This window comes from Clinocottus analis, unplaced genomic scaffold, assembly GCF_023055335.1.
Source record: "Clinocottus analis isolate CAN_PGR_092001 unplaced genomic scaffold, fCliAna1.0.p SCAF_6, whole genome shotgun sequence".
In the NCBI taxonomy this organism is placed as follows: domain Eukaryota; kingdom Metazoa; phylum Chordata; class Actinopteri; order Perciformes; family Cottidae; genus Clinocottus; species Clinocottus analis.
Genome location: NW_027176218.1, coordinates 7,360,065 through 7,378,234, shown reverse-complemented (window position 1 = coordinate 7,378,234; position 18,170 = coordinate 7,360,065). Strand labels below are relative to the sequence as shown.

Below are 18,170 nucleotides of genomic sequence, written 5' to 3'. Positions count from 1 at the left end.
TGAACATGGGAACTGTTGTATGAGGATACGTTATATATAAACATTGTATAAATAAATATACACTTTACTTGAGCAAGATTTGGCAGGATGTAACTGTAAAGGAGTATTTTGTCCGTTGTTGTAGTACCCATTCTAATAAGGATACAAATACTGTTTTGACCATGTGGAAGAAGACATTGCAACATATTTCCCCAAAAAATGACATGTTAATGACAGGCTAAAATATGTTATATTTATAATACGTGTATTAACTATAATTTTTATTTTAGGTTCGTGGAGTTGGATGTTTATCTAATTGCAACTATATTCTAATTATTTGATAGTATATTGATTTCATTTCCAGGGGCTTCAATAGAAAGTTTCTTATGCTTTGTCATCGTTCACTGTAAATACAAAAGACCAATAAAAGTCTTTGATGCAGATTTGCAAAGCTCTCAGACAGGAAACAACACTTTTAAACAAAATCAAATCAGTATAACATTTGTGTCAGGAGTGAATTATTTTATTCATTAAATAAAATATCAACATCAGCCCAATACATCTGCAATCCATTAAGCAACAGTGGAAAAAAATACACAGGGAAACCAGTAAAACAGCAATAATCTTAAAATTCTTTATTCATAAACTTGATGCAAGTTTACAAATTACTGTACATGGTCAAAATGTCTTCAAATGGAAAATGAGAAACAAAAGAAAACCAAAGTGAGCCAACGGTGCCAGACTTGATGTTTCGTTGGTGAGACAGTTGAGATAAATGAATCTTTTCCAAACACAGTCCAGTTTGATAAGCGTGCAAGTCTATTCACCACGTCACGACGATGACACTGAATTGTCTCTTAATGTCCCCTCTGATGGGAGTCTTGGCAAGACAACATGGGCCCTTTAGATGAGGACCCCTCTTGTTACTGAGACCCCGCTCAGCTTCATCAGACATGTAACAACAGGATGTGTGCTGAGAAAAAAAAAAAAAAAATTCTCCTGATATTAAAATATTTAGCTCAGAATGTGTTCGTTGTTTAATTGACCTCTACAGGCACGTTGTTGCCAGTTGTGCAAATGTTTTCTTCATCAGGAATATTTAAAGATCGGCCGCTGAGATCAAATCTACTTAAGTACTTGGGATGAAAAACAAAGCATTAAATACTAGAGTGGGAAATCCTTGAGCCATCACATGGCGTGGTCCTCATGCTACGGCAGGCCTGTTAAAACGGCAAAATTCTGCAAAATTCTTTCCTCTTACATTGCTTGAATGAAAAGAAACACGTGGCCCATGTTATTGTAAAGCTCATTTGTTTTTGACATCAGATCAGTGTGTGTTCAAGCCTAAACGTCAGCGGTACAGAGCGTCGATTAATCCAAGGAAATAATCACAAAACTCAACATGTACTGATTCCCCTCCAAAGTATTGTTTGTTACCTGAGTTGCCATTCAAACATACTTTTGCAGACAGTGTTAACAAATAAACTGCAAAAGAGCTGACAGATTGATCGATACAGTGCGTGTCCTGCAGTTCGGGGAACAGTAGTAGTGATGAAGTACTACGGTATATTGCATGGTCAAAGTTGAAAGGTACAATATCCTAAGAGTTTCAGTTCAGTTCTAAACGAACTGTCTTGTTACACACCGAAAGTGACGCCAAATCATATTTATGGTACATTGTTGTGGCAAAGGAAGCGCTGCAAAGGGAGGGTGTTTAGCTGTTGACTGAGGAAAAACAGCTGTTCGCTGATGAATCCAGCTGCATGTGACGTCATGTAACAGGGAAGCCGTTTTTAAATCTAGGCAGGGGCAAAGCACTACAATCCATGTCAGGAAGATATGAGAAACAAATTTGCTGCTAAATTGAGCAATATTATGGAAGAAAATCCAAACACATCCAAACACGTTTCATTTATTCCTTTTGTAATCTCGCCAATCTCATAGCGATTCTGCCGAGAATCCAACCATCATTTTTTAAAACAGCGGTTGCGACAAGGCCCCGATGCGATATGCTGCTTACACACAGCTTTACACACGCAGGGCTTCATTTTCAGCATCAAACTAGTTATCAACCTCTGCAGCTTTAATCAATAAAAAGACCAATAACCAAACTGAACGCTTGCGGGGCTATTGTATTAACAGAAATGAGGCAAAGAAAAAGCTCTTTAGATCTGTTAAAACTTTTAAAATGATACCTTAAAGTGATCGTATCATCAGCGAGTGAACATAGATTCTGAGATATTTCATGTGTATTGGCCCTATTTTATTATCAACTACTGGTGGATGTGTTCACAGACAACAGTTCAGCTTAGTTCATGATCCCAGCATTTTGATTCTGCTTGGCCCTATATTCTTCACATATTTTAAAAAGTAAGAGCTAAAATACATCGTGTGGTAGTTCATCTCAATTTTAAGATAAGCTTCCAAAATGTGAAATTTATTTATTGTCTAGGTCGCTCAAATAATAAAAACAATAGCTGAATAATATTTCTATATATTTCCATTTCTGTACCAGTTAGTTTACAAAAGAAATTAAAGGGGATAATGTGGCCAATAAAAACAGGTGCAGGGAGGTGCCACATAAGGAGCTTCAGAGTCAATCTTCCGTTAAAATTCCCATCTACAGGAGTAACTGACTGTTTGTAAAGCCCACTTTGTCAAAGCAGCTAAAGAAAAAGCATTTCCCCAAAATTAAAAGGGAGAAATGTTTTTTTTAAAGACAAATGAGCATATTTAGAATAGAGGACCAGTGATATCCTCACATCATCCACTTGACTAAAACACTGAGGGGAGACGCAAAGTGACACCAGAATAAAGTCATTGCTGCACCGAGCTGAAGGAATACTTGTCAGATGAGCCAACAAGCAGTTTTTTGCCAGGAACTTGATATAATCCCAGTTAAGTCAGAGGGAGGGAGAAGGGAGAGGGGGGGGAGATATTCCAAAGAAAATAAGATACTTTGACTAAAAGACGTGTTCCCAGTGCATAGTGGTAGTGGCTCCTTATCCATCCTCTTTAGGTGGCGTGTACCAGCCTGTGGAAACAGAAAGACAAACCCCTTTGCCAATGGATCCAAAGCACTGTGTGTGCGTCTAACCAGTCAGTAACATTTACTCACCATTCTTTTCATGAATCTGCACAAGGGATTTGTACGACTGTTGTGCTCTGGCAAGATTGTACTGGTTCTGTAAAAACAAACATTGTTTTCTTAGGTGTGCAAAAATTGCCCGCTATGCAGTAGGAACCGTATAAACAACTACAATCAACGAAAAAACTAAAAATATAATTTTCCCGGTTGGTGTCTGGCCGGCCTGACCTTGCATGTCATTGCCTCTATCTCTCTCTCTCTGTTTCTCTAACTACGATTTTACTTGAGACCTTAGCTTCATTTTATTGCTCAACTGCAACTTGACCATTACACAATAACATGTCTAAGTATTAATGCTTCAAATGTACTACTGGTTTGTTCAACGTACAGCATCTGTACTACCACCCTAATTGTCATATGTAAACATGTGCAACATCATTAAAAGCATAAATGAGACCCAAAGTGTGTCTTAGTAGTCATTGCCTCTCACTGACCACAGGCTTTTTGCCGTGTGGTCACTGGACACTGCTACAAACACTTTTGACTTTAGAGGTGGTCAAATAGCATCAGACCATTTGAAAAGTTCTCTACACAACATTCAGAGCAAAAATATTGCAGCAAACCACTATTTGCAATGTAAAGATATATGTTAATGTCTACCTGAGCAGAGAATGAAGTCACTTACTTGTGGGTGTTGTAACCTGAGCTTCTCTGTGCTTTGCTGACTGGAAAACTAGTGCTAACTAGTGGGGCACGCTCACGTGCACCAACATGCACTAAACACATGCACGGCCAGCCCGGTGATGTAAAAGAAGCAAGGAAGAAGCTTAGATCATAACGACTTCATTCTCTGCTTTACACATTACTCAACTACATCCTTACATAGTAGATGGCCCTTTGAGGATTTATTAATACTCTGAATATATATCAAAGGAGAGAACCTTCAAGCAGTCTGAGACCAGACAAATGACATCAGTTACCTTATTGGCTCCAAACTGCACCCTGGCTTTTCCTTTCACCAAAGTTGCATTTATCTGCATAATGACAGATTCTATGGAATAGGCACTGCTCCAGCCCTGAAAACACACACAACAAAACATTAATTATGCAGTTATAATCTGAGGAACATGTTGTGATACTATGTATGAAGCTCATTTACAAACCTGTTTTGTCAGAAGCTCCATGCACAAGGCCCCTCCTCCTAGAACATAACTGCAAGGAAAAATACAAATTCAGTGAGTGTTGCCAGATATACACAAAAGCATGTACATTCATTTGAAGTGTTTACTTGACTTTTTGCAAATTTGTTGTGCTTCAAATTGAGCATACAATGGTGGGGGTTATCACAGCACACTCACCCTCCGGAGAGCACAGGTGAGACAACCCGGACAAAAGGTGGGTCAAAAGGAAAATTATCCTGTCATGTAAAGAAAAAATAAAGTGAGTCTCAAGAAAACACTTTCCCCAAAATAAAACAATTAACACATTTTATAGGACTTACTTTATAAGAGAAATCGAGCAGAATGTAGTCCACTCCTTCTTTTTCTTTTAAGACCTGCAAGTCACTATGTAATGGACTATCTGGGTCTACCCTGAAATACAGAACCACAAGTCAAATATAACAGAAAACAATATCCAACTCAATATTTGAAAATGTAAAAGCGAATGAATGTGGGAACTTACATCCTTAACTTGACATGCCATTCATAAAGGCTGTCACTGACTAGTTCACATGAATAAATACCTGTGAAACACACGACACAAACACAGAGCGTTACTTCGATCTGCTAAAACATGACAAGTCACCACTGTGGAGAAAGGTGTCATTGCAGTCACCTGTCTTGTAACTCTGTGATCTGTAGATTTCCCTGAGTTCCTTCATTAGGCGGTCTGAGGCTTGCACAGAGCCAGACACTGCACCCTGCAACACACATCACAGCGGTAAACCACACAGACGGTGAGACACATGGACAAATATGCAGTCTACTGTAAAGCTGGGCGACATCGGGGTCGATCAGACATCCCAAGGTGGAAGTCCTGTACATTTCTGCCAATCGAAAATGTCACAATTGAGCATTTTCCATATTTGAAGAGTGAAAAAAGTCAGTAAACTCTTCTTCTATGAGCCATAGGAGAAACCTTTGATCACGAGGGGTTCCATTGGAGTAATGACAACAGTTGTTTTATGTTGACCTTTAAAGAATCTGAATAAATTTAGCAGTTTGAATCATGTTTAGGTTTCTTTTAAGTTTGGATAATTTAACCAACTATTGCCTCCGTTTTTTATTTTCTCTCTGGTATTTTTTTATCTTTTGCGGCAGCAGCCACAGTGTCAGCAGTGAAAGGACCAATGAGGCTGCATTTTGGATGCAGTGTTACGGTTGATCTGAACATAATGAAACTGACAGAAGGAATACAAGAATATTGTATGTCTAGTGGTTGTTAAACTTTTTCAGAGACTGAGTAGTATCCAATAATTTCTTACATTTAGCCAAATGGTTCCCGATTGGCAAAATATCCAGTTTGCTAAACTTGATAACAATGGAATTATTAAACTTTTATCTCCTCGTTCTTATTATTACAGAGCAGTGATTCATGAAACAGGAATTTGATCAACACTTCCTATCTTATGCTACTCACGCCATTTTCAGGTCGGCGTTACAGTTTATGAACATTATTTGGGCTGACGCTAGAAAGTTTCCGCCTTCTCAGCGAACAGAACGTGTTACATTACAGTCACCAAACCGTAATAAAGAAAAACAAGTCCTCAATGAGTGCTTACATTCAAGTGATCCTGTCTCTGGTTTTTACGAATCTTCTCCAAGATGGCTAGATTTTCTTTTTCTATCCCGTCATCTTCTGACTTTTTCCCATCAACTGGCTCCTCTTCTTTCATGTCGTAATGGTCGAGGTCTTGGTCCAGGTCAATGTCCTGCTGTCAGTGTATCAATTATGTTTAGAAACCGGATGTAAAACCAAGGGGACCTTTCAGCTATGAAGAATATAATTCATACACTTAGGTACCTCGCCCATTTCTTCCTCTTCTTCCTCTTCAGATGTCACCTCATCTGATGGCCCATGCTGCAGTGATGAGAAACATTGTGAGTTGATAAACATCAAGTCTTAAAATGAAACACAATTGAATTTGAATCTTTTTCAAGTGAGTACCTTCCGCTCTTGGGTAATAGGGCCAGCGGGAAGAGGCTGGTCGAGCATTTCTACATCTGGATGTTGTGGCAGGTTGTAAAGCCGACAGAGATCACAAATGAGGCGCTTCAACTGCTGAAGGAGCTGCGGGTGAAATCATCAAGATAAGACATCAATTTGAAAAGCTAACTGCGAATAGTTTCCACTTTCACAGCAATAAACACATGTGACATTCTCATTCAGGGCAGGCCTCTTATCAGCCAACTTACCAATGTGCTGCCTTTTCTCACATCCTCTAAGCGCTCCAACACTTCGGCCAGACTGGGATCATCGGAGTCAACAAACCATATTGGGGGCGTTGAGGGATAAGATTCCTGTAAAAGAGTCAACAGTGAGACAGGGAAATTTAGCAAGTCATGCATGTTTGTAAATGGATTTAGTGTCTACAGATTGTATATCAACTATTAACAGAGAACCACTTAAACTAAATGTTGCCCAGGGTTATCTAATCTACATAAATGTTAAAAGTTTATTTTAAAGCTATGAAAAATTTCAAACAGAGCATCTTAGTCCACGACATAAACTGAACAAAATGATTCTCCAGCTTTTGGGCGGGAGTATTACCAGAATGGAAAACACTGCACTTAGTTACAAAGCAATGGTGATGTTTAGGAATACAGTTAAAGATGGGTTGGTTATGACTCTGGGAGTGTATGATGCTGTTATACATGGGAGGATTGCCAAAGATGGGGAAGACTCCAATGTTCACAGACAAACATAATTTGACAAATGAAGGCAGTTGTATAAGTCTGATAGTCTTGTGGGGTTTAAAGTACTGTGCAATAACCATTTAATCTGATTTTAATTTCTGTGTTGACTGTGGCCGCCTAGGTTTACAGCTTCAGGGGGGCCTCGACGACACCGAGATTGACACAAATACCAAAAAGCATTACTTTTTCTGTAAATAACATCATTTTATGACTGCATCTGAACCTTTAAAAAAAAAATAATAAACAGAATACAGAACAATAACTTTCAATTTAACCAAATTGCCTCGTCAGACCACAAAAAAAAAATAATTGCAATCAATTAAAACAATAAAAAAAATAAAGTTCTATCGGTGCAAAAAATAAGTCATTTTGGAAAACTAAAGCAAATTGCAGAACAAAACAGAATGACACTGCAGATGTGTAAGCATCAGGTAGTGTCAGTATTAGTGCTGCAGTGAGCTGCTTTCCTTCACACATATTTTTAAAACGCGGTTGTAGACTTGATACGGCTGCTCTCAGTTCACTCTCCATGTTGAGAGGAGATCTCTTTCCGGTTTTGAGAGACGGAACAGCAGAAAAGACGACTTTAAGGAGACTTTGCGCAGATTGGCTTTTGGCAAAACGCCAAAAATCGCCCAGTCGCGCATGCGCAACGTAATTTGTTAACCGTAAACATTTACCTGAAAGTAAAGGGATTTATCCATGTACTTATTAATTACTTATTATTATTATGTTTAATATTATTAATTTGTAATGTGTGAAGCCAGCAGCTCATTGTTGGAACAAGACACGAGCACTTTGGCTCGTTTCACTTGGAGCAGGAGAGCTGCTCTGGGTTCAGAGAGCTGCTCCGGTGATCCTTGCAGGAGGGTTCCTGTTGCTATCTTCTACCTGGGAGCGTTTAAAACGCCGATAAAGTTTTGTCTGCTTTTCACGCGACATATTTGTCGACGCTCTCTGCCCGCTGCTTGGTGCTCAGTGCTCACCTGTGTGCGCGCACGTGTCTCTGCGCATCCGGACGGAACAACGACGTGCGCGATACAAAAAGCAGCGCAGAGGAGAGGAGAGGTGTTTACGCGCGACCACGTAGAGACATAAATGACACGCTGTCGTGTAGATCCCGTCAATAAAATACGACCTTTAGTTTGTTTAATAACATAACAAGGTGTAGAGCTGTTCTATAGGAAATAGAACCTTGAATGACGTATTGTGATCTGGCGCTATAGAGAAAATTACAGTGAGGCGGGGGGGTTATTTCAGGGGGGCGCCCCGCCCCCCTATTATAATGGTAGGGGAAACACCTCATTGCTTGGTTTTTAGACATGTATGCGTTGTCAAGCACCAAGCCAGGTGTATCAGTGTTCAGAAAAAGGTGCAAGCCTAATCATGACTTGTATGTTGAAGTGAGCGCTATTAAACATTTTAGCTACCTCCATTTCTTATTTTGGGATCTAGCATGAACCATCCAAAGCCAGGGGGAGGGGGGCTGACTGATTTACCCACTTTTTATTTTATAAATTTATATTGCGAAACTGAATGTACTCTGGCCAATCACTGAGAGTTGAGTCAAAGACCGAGACAGCTTGAGTCTCAACATGTCTGTGACTCTTAAAATCGAGCAGAAGTGTAACTGCGTGTGTGGCAGAGAAGAGGATGTGGTGAGGACGTCAGGATGGTTTGAGAGTGAACCAGACGAATACAGGTGCAATGACAAAGAGTGAGCCCCGGGTTTGTTCGTGACATCACCGACACATTCTGCTGGTGGACTTAATGCGTTTTGTGTCAGTTTTAAGATTATTTACAAGACTAATGGTGTGGATAAACAGCTTCAAGGAGTAGGTGTTGAAATAATAAAAAAATCTACGTAATCATTATACATTTACAGCTACGCTCACGGTCTTAGTTACGGCTCACAATAAAACAATGCCCACTAGTTATTGTCCTCATTATATCGCTCTCTAAATGTGTTGGTGTCCTGATAAAGACATCGTTAACGTCAGTTTTAATATACGTTCGCCATCGGGATCGGTCTATTTACTGAAAAGGCAAAAACACCCACGGTGGAGCTACACTCCGTCCAACCGCCTCAATGTAATGTTAAATAGATAACGTCATATAAACGGGACATTCACCGCTGAGCCCGTGGAGATAAACGCGTTATTTTAAATATAACAATTCGTTAAAACTGCCACAATGTGTTGAAACTCCCCGCTTTTTTTGTAAGCGAACGTTAAATTAAACCAGACCGGGTTCAGTTGAGTGATTAGAAAGTTAGCGCCAACGGTAACTGTTATATTTGGGGCTAACGAGCCCAGCTAGCGGCAAAGGTAGCAAGAAGCTACCGCAGCGTCGTTTCCTAAACCTCGGCTTCTTCTTCACTTTTTCTAAAGTGAATTCACCACCAGTGCTTGGTTGTTTAATTCAATCCACTGGGTTTTGGGGGGTATTCTTTTTATTTAAATCTTGGTGGCCTTAAACACGACGTGAAAATTAAAGCGAAGACTTAAATCGCAGTACATTTGTAAACACGGAACCTTCCGCGGAATGGTTTGGTTTCAGTCGATAGTCAGTGGCTGGTTTAGCTCGTGCGCAGAGCTGGCCTGGACTCACCGTGATGTTGCAGTGAATGATCAGCGGCTTCTCTCCTGTTACGTTGAATTGGCAACTGAGTTCGTCGGGTTTCCAGTCTATTATTCTGAATCGTTCGTGGTTTGGGTCAAAAATGGACTCCAAAAACTTCAATTCGGCCTTCAGCCCCGAAACCGACATCTTCTACTCATCTCAAACCACCAGGCCGCTGGCAGAGGGGAAGTCGGGGCGGAATGTGACCGCGCAGTTGAGTTGGGTCTACGGATCTCGTACATTAGCGTGAGAACAACAACAAAGGGCTGGACGGTTCGCTCTCTGGCGAACACTGTCAGTGGAATTTGACAGTACTGACAGGGAACAAGTGGAATTACATTTAAATGAGTTAATTATGTTTTATTTTATTGTTTTATTTTTTGTGTGTGTATATTATTACATGACAATTTTATTTGGAAGTGAGCATCAGCTCGGTGGCACTAGACCTCCAGGGGTCACAGTATGTTTGATTACTTGCAATTATTATTATTATTATTTAAAAAAAATTAAACATTATATATATATATATATATATATATATATATATATATATATATGTATATATATATGCGTATATATACATATATAAACACACACATATATATATGTCTATATATATATATATGTCTATATATATATGTCTATATATATATATATATATATATATATATATATATGTATATATATATGCGTATATATACATATATAAACACACACATATATATATGTCTATATATATATATGTCTATATATATATGTCTATATATATATATATATATATATATATATATATGTCTATATATATATATATATATATATATACATATATATATATATATATATATATATATATATGTCTATATATATATATATATATATATATATATATATATATAGACATATATATATATATATATATATATACATATATACATATATATATATATATATATATATATATATATATATATATATATATATATATACATAGTTTGCTTTTGTGCTGGGTAAATGTGTCTATAATCAAATTGCCACAAGCAAATTCACGAATAAAAATGAGTAGTGGATAGCTTTAGGGCCTCTGTGCAAAATATGATGAAGCTACCATCTATAGGAGTGGTTATCAACCTTTCAGTGATGTACCCCCTGTGAAATATTTTTTTCAGCCCTGACCAGTGCAAAGCATTTTTGGTGGAAAAAAAGATGTAACACACAGCGCTAGGCCATCAGTGTAGAATTTAATATAGAATATTTACAATTCAGTTTATGAACTTACACTTGTACTTTATTTAATATTTATTAAATAGCCATTTTTACATTCACTGAAATTACCTTTACACTTTCTTCTCGCAGATGCTGATTATATAAACATCAAAATCCTAATGTTAGAAGACAACCCCAAATCCTTTTGCCCCCTGGTCTTCTCATGGGATAGGTCAACTTAGAATAATAATAATAAAAATAATAATAATAGTACTTTAATTGTATATGGCACTTTTCTAAGTAACTATAAGCAAAGACTGTTTTCAACCTGAGGATCAGGACCACTAGAGGTGTGAGGGGGCATGAGTTTATTAAAGAACAAGATAATATATTTTTACTTGATTATGTTTTTTTATTTATTTATTAAATCCTTGCTTTTTTGCATTTGGATTTGACAATGTACAATTCTATATCAGTAATATTCAAGTCCCTGAAAAAGTGTTCAGGTAAAACATTCACCGAGAGCAAACTCACTCTTTGACCTGCCATCACCTGTATGCAGCGTGTGACAATGTGTAATGAGTAACTTAGCTTTTGCCAGAAAGTTGGTAAACACGGCAACAGATTAAAGTATCATGTGACTGCAATATGCAAAATGTATTGGGTTTACTGTGAAAAAGGTGATAGCTGATCAATTAACAAACCAGAGAGCTGTTTCTTTCCTCCCCTCCTTGTATAATAAGTATTCAGCAAGATATATGCACTCTATGTATATATGTTTGTGGAATTTTTATGTTTAAAATCTAAGTCTCTATTTGAGAGGTATGTTTTTATGATTCAGTGTTTTTTGGAAAAGTTTTATATTCAGACATAGATGTAGCAGCTGTGACAAAATGGACTGGTTGATATAACTGCTCTCTTCACAATTATGAGCAATTTAGCATTAAATACACTGACTTGACACTAGATGGCACACCAGATCAATGCTTACAACTAAACATTAACTCTCCAGAAGTGTGGAACCATGGACTCTTATTCAACATTATATGTGTTGTAGGAGCCAAATGGTTGAAAATGGTTTGTGTATTCTATTCTCCAGAGGCATATTCACCATTCTGTGCCAGCTAACATAGCTAACACAGCTGTAGGTAAATCAATGTTCGGTGAGAGTAGGAAAGGTTCTCTTGGTAAGAATTTGTGTTATCCTGGGTTGTGTGTTTTTTTGAGAAAACGTTTACAAAAAAAAACTAACTTATTGTATGAATTAAGTGGAATTACGTAATGCGTAATTAGAAGGAATTGAGGAAAATGCTGATCAGTGTGTTATGCTAGTGCTGGGGTTTTACATGTGCAGCAGCTAAAAGGATTGAATGTATAGTAATCTTGAGTGATATTTGTTTTGTATCTGGTACTTTCATCAACTAAAGAGGATAATCAAATTGTGCAGATTATATATTTTGGTACAGAACGAGACTGCTGGTTGTGCAAAGTGCAGGTTGATCATCTGCGGGTGTGCAGAGGAGCACCTTGCCAGTCAACAGCACTGATTCACTCCACAATCTTCACATCACATTGCACAGATAAGCACCGTGATCGCACCACACTCCACACACACAAAGTTGCAGATGGATATTAGTTATGTTTGATTTGGTTTGTTATTTTGTCAGAGCTCTGTATTTTCTTTGTTTATTTTCCCCCTTAACCTGAGTTTAACCCTTGTGTTGTGTTCATATTGTGTTCATATAATATAAATCAATTATAATAAAGATGTAAGTGATGCTCAACATAGACCCTTGAGGTTAGAGAACCCTGAGATCAGAGCATAGAACCATGACAGAGCATAGAACCCTGAGATAAGAGCATAGAACCTTTGGTGTCAGAGCATAGAACCTTGAGGTCAGAGCATAGAACCCTGAGATCAGATCATTCATATTTCTTCACGTTTTAGCTGCTGACAGGCTCTTCTTTACACCATCACCATCAAAAGTGTCTCTCTATTCCAAAATCAATTTCAAGGCCCTCTGAGCAGAGAATCCTTTGGTCACCTTGATCAGTTGTGATCAGGACCTCGTTTCTGGTACCTGGCTTACTGAGTTAGCTGGATAATTTTCAAGATAAGATGACGTAGATAAGGCTTTTTAGTTGGTGGAGGCATGTTTGGAAAAATCACCATACCAACACATCGAAATTTCTTAACCTGCTCCAGCTGCAATTTCCACTCTTATTAGTCGCGGGTCAAGTGGACCCGATTATCCTGTATTTAATATAAATGTGTAGTGGGGGTGTACAGTGTGTTGTCATTAAAAATGTGTTCTGATTTATGTTCTCCACAGAAAATGAGCCAAGGCCAATGAGTCTGAGTTTGAAAAAAACATTTATCGTATCATTTGTCTTTTGACCAAGACACAAGGGGTACAGAGAAAAAAATGCTGAACTTGATCTTAAAGCACAGTAAAATGAAAAAAAGAACAGAGAACTGTACTTTATGTTTACTGTTACTGGTAAATGCTGTGATAGTGATATTTATAGACCGATGTCATAATGAATTTGAAGCAGGGAAAGGTCGATAGCTCATTACTCGGCCGACCCTCTCACCCTGAATACACACCTTCTTATACAACATAACTGTTCATAGTACATGTTACCACATACCAGCCAATCATGACACTGAAGGACAGACCAGGAGATTTGTTCAGCACTCTTTCTTTCCAACTGTGCACAACAATTTATTGAAAAACTCATAGAGTCGTTGAACTGACGTTTTGAAGTTGGATTTACTTTCTTGTACCTGTGAATTTAGGTAAGTGTTAATAAAAAGCTCTGTTAGGCACATGTAAAGTTAAACCGCCATGGAGTGTGTGTCTAGTTGAAACACGGTCAGCGCAAATCTTTTTTAGTTGTGTGTACTGTTTGTGTGAAGTTCAACAAGTTCAAAAGATAAAATGTATTAACAGGCTATCAATTTATGTTTTAAATGTTATTTCATTTGTTGTATATTTTGGCCTCAAGCTGTTATATAAATTAAGTTTATAGAGGGGACATTAATCTCAAGTAAATATAAATTATTATAAATAACTCAAGAATAGTACTTGAGTTTGTTTATTTCCAATACTGTATTTTTTATGTTATAGAATAATTGTAAAGATCATTGAACTGACGATTCAACGTTGGATGGACTTTCTTGTAACTGTGGATTTAGGTAAGTGTTAATAAAAAGATATGTTAATCGCACTTAAAGTAAAATAGTCATGGAGTTAGTTGAAACATGGTTAGAACAAATCTAGGTAGATGTCCTGTTTGTGTAAAGTTTACAATGGGTAATGGTTGTAGTTTAATCTTTATCAAGTGTTTGTTGCAAACATATATGTTTTTTGTATTAAATTGTTATCTGCAAAAATGCAATATTTCCCTCTGAAATGTAATTGAACGTAGGAATAATGTGGCAATTACAGAGTAAAACAAACCTCAAAACTCTACTAGAATACAGCAGTGAACATACTTGTACTCCATGATCCTTTTGGGCATTTTGTAGGTCTCTGAGTGACGTCATCATGAAGATGCTCCCCTTGTCTCTGCTCACCTTTGCTCTACTCTTGATTGAACTCTCCGGTGCATCTGGGGGCAAAATCCTGGTGTTCCCATTGGACGGAAGCCATTGGATAAATATGAAAGTACTCATTGAGGAACTGCATGCCAAAGACCACGAGGTCACTGTGGTTCGCTCGTCCGACAGCTGGTACATCAATGAAAAGTCTCCTCTCTACACTTCTGTCACTATTCCCAGCCCTGGTGGATTTGAGCAAAAATACTTTGAAGCCTTCTTGTCTCGACAGCTGGAGATTCGTCTTCAGGGTAGGCATGCGTCTTCTTGGTCTAAAATCTGGTCACATATTCAGATCGAGATGCTGGTTGTGGACCAGTTCTCTCAGCTCCACAAGGGAATGAGTCAAGTGGTCGTTCAGATGTTTGAAGATGAAAGCCTGATGCAATCGTTCCATGAAGCTAAATATGATGTGGTTTTGACTGACCCTGGTATCGGCGTCGGAGCAATGCTGGCACGTCGACTCCAAGTTCCTCTTGTTTTTAATGTCCGGTGGACCATTCAAGGTGAAGCGCATTTCCTTATTGCCCCTTCACCTTTGTCATACATTCCTTTCACTGCAACAGAGTTGACAGATAAGATGACCTTCCCACAAAGAATAAAGAATGTTTTGAGTTATTATATGGGGATGTTCACGATGTCATACATGACAGAACCTCACTACAAACCAATAGTTAAAAAATACTTTGGTCCAGATGTGGATTATTCAACGTTTTTTCTGGATGCAGATATCTGGCTTATGAGAAATGATTTTGTCTTTGAATTTCCACGTCCAACAATGCCAAATATAATTTACATGGGTGGATTTCAGTGCAAGCCCCCAAAGCCACTCCCTGTGGACTTGGAGGAGTTTGTCCAGAGCTCTGGAGATCACGGGGTCATTATGATGACTTTAGGATCTTTAGTCGGGAATCTCCCTCAAGATGTCACTGAGGAGATTGCTGCAGCGTTTGCCCAGCTGCCTCAGAAGGTCGTATGGAGGCATCTGGGACAAAGGCCAGCTAACCTGGGCAACAACACATTATTGGTCAACTGGCTGCCACAGAAAGACCTCTTAGGACATCCCAAGACACAAGTGTTTGTGACCCACGGAGGCACTAACGGGGTTCAGGAAGCAATTTACCACGGAGTTCCTGTAGTTGGACTTCCTTTATTCTTTGATCAGTCTGATAACCTCTCCAGAATCAGAGCAAAGGGAGCAGCTGTGATTGTTGATATTGCCGAGCTTGACAGGCACATTTTTGCAGATGCCCTCAAGGCGGCTCTTTACAATCCTTCTTACAAGGAAAACATGCAAAGGCTCTCAAGGCTGAACAGAGATCAGCCCATGAAAGTACTGGACCAGGCAGTGTTTTGGATAGAATACGTCATCAGACATAAAGGAGCCCGTCATCTGCAGACTCAGTCCACCAAAATGTCCTGGTTTGTTTACAATTGTATTGATGTCATTGCTGCTTTGTTGGCAGTTGTTTTGCTGGTAACATTCATCTGCATTTCAATTGTATGGTTACTGTGGAGAATTATTGTAGTTGGGAAAAAAGTTAAAAATGAATGACATGAAAAATAAAATGTTGTTTTTTTTGTGCAAAATGTAAGATTTACCAACATTAACCCAACAGTCCTCAAAAGTATTATTAGGCCGGCATAAAATTGCTGCAGCATTGTCCTAAAGATCAATTAACTTAAACAATCTATACCAGCATCACAGAAACATGGCAAAACAAACTTTCACCCATGGCTGCTTTTAATGTCTGTGGGTACAATGTGTCCTATACACACATTGTACCCAAGGGTAAAGGAAGAGGATTGTTAATCAATCTTAAAGAGACAATCAAATGCAGTCTCATTTAAACAACATATGAAACAGATCAATGTCTCTTCTTGTTCTTTCAATGTCATCTCTTGTTCTTTTTTTTTTATCGACCACACTCAATTTGTTTTACGAGACAGCATTCTAAAAGATAGGAAGAAACTTAAGAAGATAACAAACCAATTAAATCTTAGTCAACTGGTGCAAGGACCGACAGACCTGAGAGAATAACAACATCTCATAACCTGCTGACAGGTCATCAGTACTTAGCAATACTTTTGTGACTACCATAAACAAACTAATATCCTCCTTTCAAAGAAAGATTTCTTTGTCTATGTTTGTACTACATGTACAGACATAGACAAAAGAACCCTTTACCATGGCTCAATTACGCCCTCTGGTGACAAATGAAAGAGCGAGATGTGCTGAAAAGAGCACTTTAGTAAGTAACATAGGAGCGAGATGTGCTGAAAAGAGCACTTTAGTAAGTAACATAGGAAGGCTAAAGCTGATTTTTTTATTAGAGTAATTAATGATTGCAGGGGAAATGAGACATGGATATGGAAAAGTCTTAATACATTTACTGAAAGAAATAATGATCAGAGAACAAGGGAACCAGAATTCAAAGTGATTGAAATCTCAACCCAAAATCATGACATAATAACGAGTACTTTGATACACTTTTTATTAACTCAGCTGACCCAAAGCTTCTCCTCCAGAACCATAACATTAACCCCAATCAATGATACAAAACACATTTTTAGAATAACAGAAATATATTATTCTGGAATGGAAAGCATCATATGCTCAATACAAGACTCAAAAGCAAAGGATGTTCATGGTTTGGATTCCACTTTAAAAAAAAAAATGTAAGGATGCCCAAGTCTGCTCTGCTGCTCATCTGATCAATTTGTCAAACAACTGTAGGAAACAATAGACCAATCGGTATTTTACCTGGTGAGTCCAAAGTGACAGAGAAGTGGGCATCAAAGCAGCCGACCGCCCATCTGAACATGGGGTTGGGTACTTAAAGACAAGTCGGAGAGCAAAGGTAAGGCCTCTCACTTCCTGAAAACATAACAATTACTGTTGAGTTCAAATTACGTTACTTTGTCAAAAGGAAAAAAAGAGAGGAAAAAAAGAGAAAAGACTGCATGTCCCATAATGCACCACCAGTACACTAGTGAAGGCTGCTAATTCTTTTAAGTTGAAGCGTCTGTTAAAGGAAGGACACAGCAAAACATTTCAGCTGAGACAGAGACAGACCAGGATTCAACTTGTGGTATTAAGCCACTGGTAATAAAAGTATTTATTTTATGTTTTTTTAATAACTTTTTGCTTTTTGGTGTTCCATGGTTTTCAACCTAAATGGACCAACCAGCCAACAATTGTAAAATAATAAGAGAAACAATAAAGTTCAAGCTGTTTTGGAAAGAGTTGTCCCATGTGTCCTTTGGACCAAGTGTACCAGCCAGTCACGTGTTGCAGAAGGGAGGGGTGAGTCGCAAGAATGGACTCTGATATAAGTTCTTGTGGTTGTGGCTTGTGCAGATAGAGCAAGATCATATGTGACTTAACCCAATAAGTGTGAAATAATGACATTGTTATTTATGTGCAGCAATAAGCTGCACACAAACTAACCACAGCCATGGCCCACTGAATCTCACTGGAAGACATGCTTGTACTATTCATATAGAACAAAGCAGTTCTTCTGTCTCTATTCATTTGCATTTTGTGTTTCTTCTGGACCAATTTCTATCAATTAAGTGGAATGAATGCACTATTGCATCATCAACAATATTCCAGTTTGTTCACTTTGCATCATTTTTGCTGCACATCCGTGTCCACGAGTTGCACAGAATCCATATCCAGTTAGTCACAACAAATGAGTATGAAATGCTTCCAATGACATCCACCACTGACCACAAGTAAAGTATGTATAGGCCACTT

General features: G+C 38.2%; 1 protein-coding gene and 1 pseudogene across 3 annotated transcripts; one reads left to right on the top strand and one right to left on the bottom strand.

Moving 5' to 3' along the window:
- Positions 1 to 599: 599 nt before the first annotated feature.
- Positions 600 to 9,866, bottom strand: LOC137804167 (ubiquitin-conjugating enzyme E2 Q2-like). Of its 3 annotated transcripts, XR_011080117.1 has the most exons (14): positions 9,595 to 9,866; positions 6,484 to 6,588; positions 6,236 to 6,358; positions 6,092 to 6,148; positions 5,850 to 6,002; positions 4,904 to 4,988; positions 4,751 to 4,811; positions 4,569 to 4,659; positions 4,426 to 4,484; positions 4,231 to 4,279; positions 4,048 to 4,143; positions 3,753 to 3,843; positions 3,098 to 3,164; positions 600 to 3,013 (listed from the first exon to the last, which is right to left on the bottom strand). XR_011080117.1 is itself a non-coding variant. In XM_068603228.1 (13 exons), the coding sequence occupies exons 1-13, from the start codon at positions 9,751 to 9,753 to the stop codon at positions 2,982 to 2,984; spliced, it is 1,134 nt and encodes a 377-aa protein (XP_068459329.1). In that variant the 5' UTR covers positions 9,754 to 9,866; the 3' UTR covers positions 600 to 2,981. The 3 variants fall into 3 exon arrangements, 2 of the variants coding, with proteins under 2 accessions (XP_068459329.1, XP_068459328.1); XM_068603228.1 differs by lacking the exon at positions 3,753 to 3,843 and having other exon boundaries at positions 5,850 to 5,999; XM_068603227.1 differs by lacking the exon at positions 3,753 to 3,843 and having other exon boundaries at positions 9,595 to 9,865.
- A 4,494-nt stretch (positions 9,867 to 14,360) lies between these two features.
- LOC137803925 (UDP-glucuronosyltransferase 2A1 pseudogene) lies at positions 14,361 to 15,965 on the top strand (annotated as a pseudogene).
- The last annotated feature ends 2,205 nt before the right edge of the window (positions 15,966 to 18,170 follow it).